The sequence below is a fragment of the Sciurus vulgaris genome (genome assembly GCF_902686455.1).
Source record: "Sciurus vulgaris genome assembly, chromosome: 1".
In the NCBI taxonomy this organism is placed as follows: Eukaryota; Metazoa; Chordata; class Mammalia; order Rodentia; family Sciuridae; genus Sciurus; species Sciurus vulgaris.
In genome coordinates, this window is record NC_136461.1 from 129,016,540 (window position 1) to 129,028,703 (window position 12,164).

General features: G+C 36.4%; 1 protein-coding gene across 5 annotated transcripts in view; it reads right to left on the reverse strand.

Annotated features, from left to right (window-relative positions):
- Nucleotides 1–736: 736 nt before the first annotated feature.
- PXDNL (peroxidasin like) overlaps nucleotides 737–12,164 on the reverse strand; it is a 545,994-nt gene continuing 534,566 nt past the window's right edge. For all 5 annotated transcript variants that reach the window (XM_079136409.1, XM_079136408.1, XM_079136407.1 and 2 more), the window contains 2 exons: nucleotides 5,512–5,625; nucleotides 737–4,699 (listed from right to left, as the gene is read on the reverse strand). In XM_079136409.1, coding sequence (XP_078992535.1) covers nucleotides 4,568–4,699; nucleotides 5,512–5,625 — 246 coding nt within the window. In that variant the 3' untranslated portion in view covers nucleotides 737–4,567. The remainder of the gene's footprint in view (nucleotides 4,700–5,511; nucleotides 5,626–12,164) is intronic.

Consider the following 12,164-nt stretch of genomic DNA (forward strand, 5'->3'; position numbering starts at 1 on the left):
AATAAGTGCTCTGTCTGAGTGTGTGTGGAAAAGATTTTCTCTCACTCTGTAGTTTCTCTTTTCACATTATTGATTGTTTCTTTTGCTGAGAAAAAGCTTTTTAGTTTGAATCCATCCCATTTGTTGATTCTTGTTTTTATTTCTTGTGCTTTGGGTTAAGGAAGTCTGATCCTAAGCCAACAAGTTGAAGATTAGGGCCTACTTTGTCTTCTATTTGGTGAAGGTTCTTAGGTCTAATTCCTAGATCTTTGATCCATTTTGAGTTGAGTTTTGTACAGGGTGAGAGATAGGAGTTTAATTTCATTTTACTGTGTGTGGATTTCCAGTTTTGCCAGCATCATTTGTTGAAGAGGTTATCTTTTCCCTATTGTATGTTTTTGACACCTTTGTCTAGTATGAGATAACTGTACTTATGTGTGTTTGGCTCTGTGTCTTCTTTTCTGTATCATTGGTCTACCTGTCTATTTTGATGCCAATACCATGCTGTTTTTGCTACTATTGCTCTATAGTAGAGTTTAAGGTTTAGTATTGTGATACCTCATGCATCACTCTTCCTGCCCAGGATTAGGGTTAGGGTTAGGTTTATAAATTTTGGAGATAAGTGCTCTGTCTGAGTGTGTGTGGAAAAGATTTTGTATCTGAAGAGTGGAGTATTTCTCTCTCTCTCTCTCTCTCTCTCTCTGTCTCTGTCTTTCTCTCTCTCTCTCTCTCTCTCTCTCTCTCTCTCTTTCTCTCTCTCTCTCTCTGCTTCCTGATGATATGAGCTGTTTCCCTCTGCCACACTCTTCCACCATGATGTTCCACCTTACCCCGAGCCCCGAGGAATGGAGCTGACCTTCTATGGATTGAGACCTCTGAAACTGTTAGCCCTTAGATAAACCTTTCCTCCTCTCTACTTGTTCTGGTTGGATCATTTAGTCACAGCAGTAAAAAACTGACTGAAACATTCTATTATCTCAAATTCTTTGACGTAGACTGCTAATAATCTTATTTGTTGTGATCCTTAATTACCCTGTAGGATCACCTATATCTTCATGTGGTTATTGATTTCTTTAATGGCATAAGAAACTATTTGTATTAATTTGTTGGCTTCAGATTTTGTCACCTCATTGCTAGTGTCAATTTGGATTACACACCTTCCCATGTTGGGAGGGAGCTGTTCCCATCCACGGTTCTGAATAAAGAACTTACTTGCTGTATCTCTGGGCTCAGATCACATTTTCCAGGCCTCTTTCATGGGGAAGGACATCCTAAGGGAGCTACTTAGTTTATAGTTTGTTTTGTTTTGGACCCTATGTAAATCCACTAGTGCCCACCTGCTAGACCCTGCTTCTGACTTAATTCTGTCCCTGGCTTATCTTTCATTCTATTGACATACATCCATCTTAAAACTTTGAATGACTTTTGCTTTTTTCTTCTTGTGTTCAATTACACATTTCATGCTTTCTATCATCTTTATTGAATATTTCTAGAAATATTAGGAACAGAATTGTGGTATCTCAGGTCTGCAAATTGCGAGAAATTTGGGGCATAGGTTTATGTAATGAAACAAGGGCAATTAATTTTTTTTAAATTAGCTGGACATGGAGGTACATACCTGTAAGCTCAGCAACTTGGTTAGGCTGAGGCAGGAAGATCACAATTACAAAGCCAACGTGGGCAAATTGGCAAAATCCTGTCTCAAAATAAAAAATAAAAATGGACTACAGACACACATCAGTGGTACAATATCCTGGGTTTGATTGCCAGTATTAAAAAAAAAAGGAATTTTCCAATGCACACCAATATCTAGTAGGGTCAAGGTATGTCAGTTACTTTTTGCTTTACATAATACACACACACATACTTTTGAGTTAAGTTATTTTGGTTAATAATTATGTTTGAAGGAATTCTCATTTCTTTTAAAAGTTTATTAACAGAAAAGAAAATGTGCCTCACAGTATTGGGAAACATTACATATTCTTTTCCCCTGGTTTATATTTAAAATGCAGATTTAAATATTGACTCAGTTCTGGTGTTTATATTAAAAGTTATCAAATTATCTTACACCAGGGCAAAAAATAGAACATACAAAGTTACATTTAAGATACAGCTTTTAGAATCATTTGTCTTTATATCATCTCTCATGTTACATATTCAGGAAAACAGATTTTACATTATTTTTCATAAACTCTACCATGCCAATAACTTTTGAGGACATTCAACTAAATGTGTCTTTTAATAGTGTACATTTCAGTTAACGTGGAAGATAAGATTTCTATGTGAGCTGTCCTTGAACTTGATTTGACCTACTAATGAACTATATTTTATCTAAAACAGAAGCTTAGAAGGAATACATGACATTGGTCCTGGGATAGCTGTAGTAAGTACAGTTCAGTGACTAGACATTAACTTCACAGTTAAACTTAATTTTTAAAATGGTTTAAAAAAACTTTACTGGAAAATCTATTTTCCCTACCTTTGCCCTCACCCACAAATGCAGTCCTGGAAAACAAATAAATCAGTAGAAACAATCATTTTTCTTGTACTCTGTTATTTGTCCTGAGTGTTAAAGATTGTTTGTCAGATAAGTGCTCTATTTTCAACTGCCAGTCACATATAAAAGTAGTATATACTCCTTCAACTTCATATCCTGCTGTTCTGTGTGCAGTGTGGCCATTTGTATGCAGGGGTCATAGGAAAGAAATTAAAGTGCTCCTGAGGAGGAGATATTTGTGTACCTTCTCACACAATCACACAGCCTGGCTAAAAACTTTTGTTTTTCTAAATTAGAAGAAATCAGAAAAAGAGTGAGCCCATAAAGAAAGCAAAGTGAGCTTCCCATTCTTTCTATACACCTACCTGTGAGAGCAGACAATGTCAAATCTATTAAATCCTTTTGTCCCAAATCAGAAAAGTATCACAAATTAGAAACAGTAAATGTTATCTCAAGGAGACTTTTTAGCATAATGTCATATATTAAAATGTTGTTAATAAATGCACTTGGATTTCTAATGTTTTAAATTTTCTTATAATAGACAAATCACTTAGGAAGAAATATTGTCAATGTTTGTGTTTCATAGAATACATACATGGAAAAATGTACATGCACAAGCACAGACAGATACACATACCCTGAAACAGAAAGGAGTAATCATATTTAAACTGTAGAAATGGAGGGCAGGGATCTATATAACTTTGGGAAACATTTGAAGTTTTTATCATAAGCAATATGACTTCCAAAAATGACACACTAAATATAAAACTAAGGGTGTAGTTCAGTGGTAAAACATGTTCTTAGCATGTGTGAAGCCCTGAATTCAATCCCTAGCACCAATATTTATATATACAATAGCAAAAAATAGCACATTTTTAAATTATAGTACTCATTTTATCAAACTCCAAAACATCTTTCTACATTCATGATACTAAAATCACAAGAATATCTAGACTAAAACTAATGTAGAATGTTGTATAATAACTCTAAATATTGGGAAATTATGCCTGCTTTAAAAAAATTATTTTGTGATTGGAAATCAGTAGAGATATCTCCCTGAGATCCTGTCTTGGCAGGACACTACATGAAGTTTTGGCACAAAGTGTTATTTAAAGATATTTACCCACAAATGCATCCAACCCCAATATATGGGCACATATGGGTACACACCACATTTTATGTCATATTTTCATTCTAATATTAATACTAATGTTACTAATCTTCTAATTTGCTTAATACTCATTTCTGAGTAAAAATTCATCAGTTTTCTATGGGATTTTATAAGAAATGCTGTAAGAGCATCAAAATTAGGAGAATTCCATAGCAATATCTTTTGTAAAAGTCAAAAACACTTTTCAACCTTTAGGATAGTAAATTCAGATTGCACCTGAATTTCAGTCTTGGCTATATTTCAATGTTGACATCTCATGACTTGTAGTAATGACAAGTAAGAGAAAGGCAGATACTGAGAAATTCTGCTTTGAAGTCTCTCTCTCATACAGTTTGCATTTTCCAGCCACATGCAAAACTGACAAGCTCCCTAAAATAATGATTCTTTCACTGACTTTTCCTTAATGTCTCAGAAGTTAGAAACTAATGAAAGTTAAGACAAGCACCTCCCCAGCAAAATCTGCCACCTGCCAAGGATGTAGCTCTAAGAAAAGAGTTGGGTGGGGAGAACAGCATCACAACATTGTCAGATTTAGCATAGATCTTTCCAGATATTTTCTCTACATGCAAAACTCATTCTCTCAAAATTCCTTCAGATGATGAAATTGCTGAATTTTGATGGATAGTTTTTCCACAGTGCTTACATTTTTAAAAATATGATATCCTTTCATAGCCACAGAAAATTTTCTTAAGATGAAATAGTTCCTATGCCCTTTATAGTCTTTTTAGTTTTGTATTATTCCAAAGCTTATTAGAAAATGAAGAGATAAAAGATGTTCAATATGTCTAAAGTTTAAATGAACTAGCTTGTTCTTAAATCAGTGGTTTCCATATCAAGGATATGACTACAGATTAAAAGTCAAACCCATAATTGTCTCTCCCTGAGAAATTCTCTATTCAGGGCTCAAAAGCAGATATTGGCTAGTGTTCCTCTGAGGCATCAGCTGGTATGCCTTGGTCTCTGCAAACTGGACAACAGCTTCCTTTCATCAATTCAGGACTGAGACATGGAGCCAGAGGACAAGTCTCCACCATGCACATGACTTGGCCACTCTGAAAGGTAAAAAATAAAGTGTGATATGCTAAATATCTCAATATGATAAAAAGTGTCCAGGGTCTGAGCTAATGTTTGCACGTGTATTCTATTCATTCTTTCTTTCTGCACATTTGCAGCATGAAAAGCAAGGCTCAAAATACACCCCTATAATATGTGACTTATGGTATTATAGCATGATATGCATAACAAAGTTCATCCATTTCCAGAGGACTGGGGGGAATTAGCTCTATTCAGAAAGCAAACTAAATAACAAATACTAGGAATTAATTGGTGGATGCTAGGATAAAACATTTTTATATTGCTATAGAAACTCATTATTTAACAAGTCCTCTCAGGCAATGTTTGTGGTGAGCCTGAGTGGAGTATAATGAGACGACTCCAAATCCCCTTCTGCCTCAGTTTATTTGTGTGTCCTCGGACAAGTGACTTAAACTTCCCTCAACTCTGCTCCCTCCATCTGTCAGTGAAAATGTAAAAGGTCCATATGCTGTCTGGAAATCACTCATTAGATCATAGCTACATTTATATAAATAATCAGAAGTCTCAAAAATCCTGCACCAGTATCTCGATCCTAAAAGTATGCCTTAAACAGTCTGGGAACATAACTCAGTGGTAAAGTGCTTGTGTAGCATTTTCAAGGCCCTGGCCTCAATTCCCTGTACTGAACAAAATATTTTCTTTTAAATTCTTGAGTTACTCACAAAAAGAATTTTTTTTCCCTGTTTTTGAATTTTTCAAGTGTATTTCAATTGGTTGGCCAGAAGAAGTAAAGCAGGAAGATGATGGAAAAACCTTTGGCAGCACATACCTCACAGGTACAGTTAATACAGTCTTCTTTCATCCAGCGCTCCCCGTCTCTCCTCTGTGTCCCTTTATCATCTGTGCATCCTGCCTGCCTTAGGCGTGCCTCTAGCTTGTTTATCTGAAAGAGGAAGTGAAGGATAGGAAAGTGGGAATTAAAGCAGGTAGCAACAAAGCTGATAAATAATGTGACTTGGTGAAATGCTCTACACTGTAAGCACACTCCTAGAAGGCAAAAGAAACTTCAAAGTCCACATTATTTCTCTTAACATTTTCCCCCAAAACTTAATGAATTTGAATCATCCAGTAGCTAAACTAATAAACAGTTTCCTATGCATGTAAGACTATTGAACATGGATCTAGAATTTGAAGGAGTACATTTCAAATCAAATAATTGAAGTTACATATTGGAAAAAAATCTCAGTAAATAAAAACATTAATTCAAAAATCAATTTTACTTCTTTTGTTACTAAGCTGTCCTAAATTACATTCATTTAACAAACATGTATCAAGTTGCAAAGAGGAAAGCAAGAAACTCAGGCTTTTAAAGTGTTTACGATATGGTAGAAATATCAGTGAAATAGCTAAAACCCAGTTAGATAATAAGGGTTTGTATGGGCTTGGGGGAGCCTACCTCAAGAGTTAGAGAAGACCCTGTATTATGGACTGAAAAATTCCCCCCAAATACATAGGTGAAGTCCTAATTCTACAGTGACTATTCAGAGATGGGGCCTATAAAGAGATAATTAAGGTCAAATTAGTTGTAAGTATGGAACTTTAATTCAGTTTCAACAGTGGTCTTATAAAATAAGAAAAAGACACAAGGAGTGCACACAGAGGAAACAACATGTAGAAATGCAGTAAGAACATTAGTGAGTTGGAAAAGAGGCCTCAGAGGAAATAGCCACAGCCAGCACCATGATTTCGTATTTTCAGACTTCAGAAATGTAAGGAAATCAATTTCTGTTATTTAAACCACTTAGCCTGTGGTATTCTGTTACAGTGCCTGAGCCAATTTTATAATATACCTTCCATGAGAAAAACTATTTGAGCTTCAAAAAAAATGACAAATATTTCAGAACTAGCAGAGAAAAGAAACTTCAGACAAATGGGAAAATTATGTGTCCAAGAACAAAGACCACAAGCAAGTCAGTATTTCAGGAATTGGGGACAAGGGGAGCACAAGCAAATGTTGGTGAGAAATGAGACTTGAGGAGTATGCAGAAAAGAAAATTAAGACCTTAAGAGTGACATAAGTTAACTGACTCCCAACTGAAAAGCAAATAACACCACAATATTCACTATCCGGAGGATCATCAGTGAGATTTGTGACTGAAAGCAGAGGAAGGGGCAAGGAGACCAATATGATCCAGAAAAGAAGAAGAAGGTGAGAGTCACAAGAGACATTAAGCAGGTAGAGGTACTTGGCCAGAAGAGGGAGAGAGGAAAATGAAAAAACCCACAATGACTCCAAAATTCGTTTTCATCAGGTGCATAAATAATGGTGATATTCACCAAGATATTATTCTAGAGAACAAATTCCAAAAGAGTAATGATGTATGAAGAAATTAAAGATGTTTAGTTAAACAAGGTTTTTAGGAATTATGGAAATGTTATAATTTTCCAAAAATAGGAGAGAACAAGCCCAAGAATACTGAGTGACTTGCCAAAGCACTGTGGTTGCATTGTCATGGGTTGTTTTGAGTTCCCCCCAAAATGTGTGTAATGAAGTCATAACCCCCAGTATATCAGAACATGACTGTATTGGGATAAAAAACATGACCCTTGACTTTCTGAGTCTGATTTATTTCACTTAATATATTCTTCAGTTATATTCATTTTCCTGCAAATGGCATAATTTCATTTTTCTTTATGGCTGAATGTGTATATATACAACATTTTCTATGTCCATTCATCCATTGATGGACACCTAAAAATCCCTAATTACAATTTATTAAAATCACAAGTACAGAAGTATTAAGTATTTACTAGTATGTTTGACAGAATTTTGGTCCGTCCTATTAAATGGTCATTTGTTCCTGAGGTCCACTTAATCTTGCCACCAAAGTTTCCCATCCTGGAAGTAGTTTATGCTAGACTGCAGTGTTTTGTTGATAACATGCAGTGGCCTTCTCTAGTGGGCCTTTCCCTGTGGGCCCCTCCTGGTCACCCTCCCTGGAAAAGTGTACTTCTCTCTTGATGTCATCAGATTTGGCTCTGTAACTCCCCCTGGCTATTGGCACATGAGCAGAACTAACATAAGTCATAACTGGAGAAGCTCTGACCACCTACCCCAGCATTGTTCATTTCTTTCTGCTCCAAGCAAACCATACACCAGATGAAGATAGTTCTTTAATGTGAGAATTGAAAAAAATCTGTGGAGGACAGACACAGTAAAACTCCCAAAAGCATAAAACTTGATTGAGAAATAAATCCTCTTGATAGAACTACTAAGATTTGGAGATATTACTGCAGCATAGCTTCACAAACCTGTCTAATTCATGGCTTAATCTAGGCCATGCTGCCAGATAAAACAAAAATAACAGAAGAAATATAATCAAAACAACAAGAATTACTAGACTATTTTCTTCATTGATAGTCTAGCTGAAATCATTTAAGTATCTGTCTATAACTGCATAGAAATGGATATGAAAAAATTGCAATTTTCTTATTGATTCACTGATGTTGCTAAGAATCTTTTGTATGTAAAACCCAAAGGGATAGATGGAAAGCACAGAAATATCTAAGTGTATAAGTTTGAGTTGTGAAGTCAAAAGCACTCTAAGCCTCATGATTTGAAAGTTCAACATGCTTTTTCAGAGCACAAAAGATCTGTCTCCAGTTGTTTTGCATGAGAACACAGCCTATAAAATTGTAGTACCACACCTAAAAGATGCAAGACCTCGGAGGGACATTGCTCCTTAACTCTCTGTTTTAAAACAGTGATGAAATTTGTCTGTGTTCAGAAATATGATGAATGCTTTATTCAGGTTTTTCACTGCTATGACCAAAAGACCTGACAAGAATAATTAGTGGAGGAAAAGTATATTTGGGTCTCACAGTTTCAGAGGTCTCAGTCCATAGATAGTCCTGTGCCTAAGGTATGGCAGAACATCACAATGGAAGAGTATGGTGGAGGAAAGTGGCTCAGAACATGACCACCAGGAAGCAGAAAGAGTTGCACTCAACAAGGACAAAATATATATCCCAAAGGCACATTCCCAATAACCCATCACCTAAGGCACACTCTACCTGCCTACAGTTAATACCTGGTTAATGCCTGTCAGTGGATTAATACACTGATTAGGTTAAGGTTGTCATAATCCAATCATGTCACCTTTAAACTTTCTTGCATTGTCTCACACATGAGCTTTTGGGGAACACCTAAGAGCTAAATCATAATAATGAGTCAAAAGTAAACTGGGGCTATTGGGGTGTCATTCTAATCCTTACAAGAAAAATCGGACAAACTGAAAATCAGTGACGTTTGTTTGAGAACCAGGGTAAACCACCATACTAAAATCTAAGAAGACAAATAAATTAAAAGAGACAGGATGACCAAATTCTGCTTACGCAGCAGACCAATGTGTATTGGAGCCATAAGGTGATAGGAATACTGACAGCTTTATGCATGTGTCAACTTGGAGAGTATAGATAGGATTAGCATTTAGATTGGTGAACTTTGGATAAAGCAGACTGCCCTTCACAAGGTCAGTGTGCCTTACCCTATCAGCTGGAGGCCTGTGAGGAACAAATGTTTGACCTTCCTTAGCAAGAGGGAATTCTCCAGGAGACAACCTTCAAATCTGCACCACTGATTCTTCTGGGTCTTTAGCCTGTGGGCCCACACTACGGAATGGACTTGCCAGTCTCTGTAGTTGCCAGTCTCCATATTCACACTAGTGAGCTAGTGTTATATAGTAATCAAATAAACAATAAATTGTAGATGTTCAGAGACTAGGGGTCCCACTGAGGGTGAGAACGTCGATGTCTACCCCAGTTCAGACATTGGAGACCAGTCTCTGAAGGCACAGATCTAATTTTACTTAGGATTGTACAAGACATATATAGGCACATTATCCAATCAGGTTAACAGGCTTGTTAAAGCATAACAGAACCAGCCTATAGGTGAGCTATATGTCGAGATAACGTAAACAAACCAAGTAGGCCTTAGTAATTCTACCCAGCAACAAGTCTGAGACAAAGAACTGGGGGGAGGGATGGTAAGCTCCAGCACACAGCATGAGGCAAGGCAGCACAGGCGAGCTCACATTACAGCTTTCTGGGATGCTTAAAGAGCGAGGCCTTCCTTCAGCTCCTAACTCAGCCTCAGCAACTGCAAAGAACTGCACTCCATGGCCAGTCTTTACCATTACCTCAGTTTCTCTGTCCAGACTGTTTGGCTTACTTAGACTATGGTGTCAGCAACTGCTGTCAGATAAGCTTGAGGAATGTTCCTTACAATAAATGAATCTATTTGTTCTGTTTCTATGGAGAATGTAAAACAAACTTAATGGTAATTTTGCCAAATTACTCCAGACTGTGTGAGAACCCATGTGAACAAGACAAACTGCTGGAGTTAATCATCTTATGGGGTCTCACACATTCACAGGATTTATTAAAAGGAACTTCATGAGGTTTTCTTAGAGACAATCTAACATTCTCTCCTTGCCCTGACATTCTTTTTTGAAACACACCCAGAGACCCCCCTCACCACAGATGATCTTTGCTGCTAGAGGAAACATACAGAAACAATATTAAAAAAAGGGGGAAGAAAGTGTCCCTAACAAACCAAGATGCTATTTTGATAGAATCCAATGACAGCATATCAGTAGAAATGACAGGAAAAGAGTATAGAATCTGCATAATTAAAATGATGCATGAAGCAAAAGATGAGATAAGAGAGCAAATGCAGGCAATAAATGATCACTCTAATAAACAGTTAAAAGAGCAAATGCAGAAAGCAAAATAACACTCAATAAACAGATAGAGATTCTGAAAAAAAAAAAACAGAAATACTTGAAATGAAAGATATAGTAAACCATATTTGTCACTGCCCACAGCAACAATCCCATGGATATTTGATACCACCTGCAGCAACAATTGCGTGGGTATTTATCAGAAATGGACTGGAAATAAACTACTTCTATTCCTGTGCTGCTTCCTTGCTTGCTTGCTTATTCTCTAGCTTATAGAGGAAGACAGGCTTTCTTGTTTTTAGAGGAGGAGAGGCTTTGAGAGGGAGACTTTGCTTAGAGGAAAAGAGACTTGCTACGCTTTCAGAGATGTACTTCTTAGAGTTCTGCTGTTTCTTCTTAGAGGTGCGTCCTGCATCCTGCGAACTAAAGGTGCATGCTAGAGGTGCGTGCTAAAGGTGCTGTCTTATCAGAGGTGCTTCTTAGTGGTGCGTCCCACATACTGCGATCTGTGATCTGCGACCTAGAGGTGTGTTCTCAGTTCTCCACTCAGCAATCTGCCATCTGCCTTCTGCACATTTACAGAGTATTTCATTCATTGTTGAGTGAATATATTTTCTTCTCAGTAGCTCATGGATTCTTCCCCAAAATAGACCATATGCTATGCCACAAAGAAACCATTAGTAAATACAAAAAAATAGAGATACTACCTTGTATTCTATCAGACCATAATGGAATGCAATTAGAAATGAATGATAAAATAACAAACAAAAACTACTCATACACCTGGAGACTAAATAATGTGCTACTGAATGATGCAATGATAACAGAAGACATCAGGGAAGAAATTAAAAAAAAATTCTTAGAGGTAAATGAGAACAATGACACAACATATCAAAATCTCTGGGACACTCTGAAAGTAGCAGTACTAAGAGGAAAGTTCATTGCATTGAGCCCATACATTAAAAAAATAAAAAGTCAACAACTAAATGACTTAACATTACATCTCAAAGCCCAAGAAAAAAGAACAGATCAACACCAAAAATAAAAAAAAAAAAAGACAGGAAATAATTAAAAACAGGGTTAAAATCAATGAACCTGAACAAGAGAAACAATTCAAAAAATTCACAAAACAAAAAGTTGGTTCTTTGAAAAAGTAAACAAAATTGATAAACCCTTAGCCCACACTAGTGAAGAGAAAGAGAGAGAAAACTAAAATTACTAGAATTCATGATGAAAAAGGAAAGATCATGTCAGACACCATTAAAATACATAACATAAAGAGAAACTACTTTGAAAATAGAAAATATTGAAGACATTGGCAAATTTTTAGAGACATATGATCCTCCCAAACTAAATCAGGAAGAAGTACACAATTTAAACAGATCAATTTTAAGCACCAAAATAGAAGAAACCATCAAAAGCCAACCAAGCAAGAAAAACCCAGGACCAGATGAATTCTCAGTTGAATTCTACAAGACCTTTAAAGAAGTAATACCAATACTCCTCAAAGTATTCCAGGAAATAGAAAAGGAGGGAACCCTTCCAAACTTATTCTATGAGTCTGGCATCACTCTGATACCAAAACCAGAGAAAGACACATCAAGGAAAGAAAACTTTAGACCAATATCCCTGATGAACATAGATCGAAAAGTTATTAACAAAATACTGGCAAATCACATACAAAAATATATTAAAAAGATAGTGCACCATGATCAAATGGAGTTTATCCCAAGGATGCATC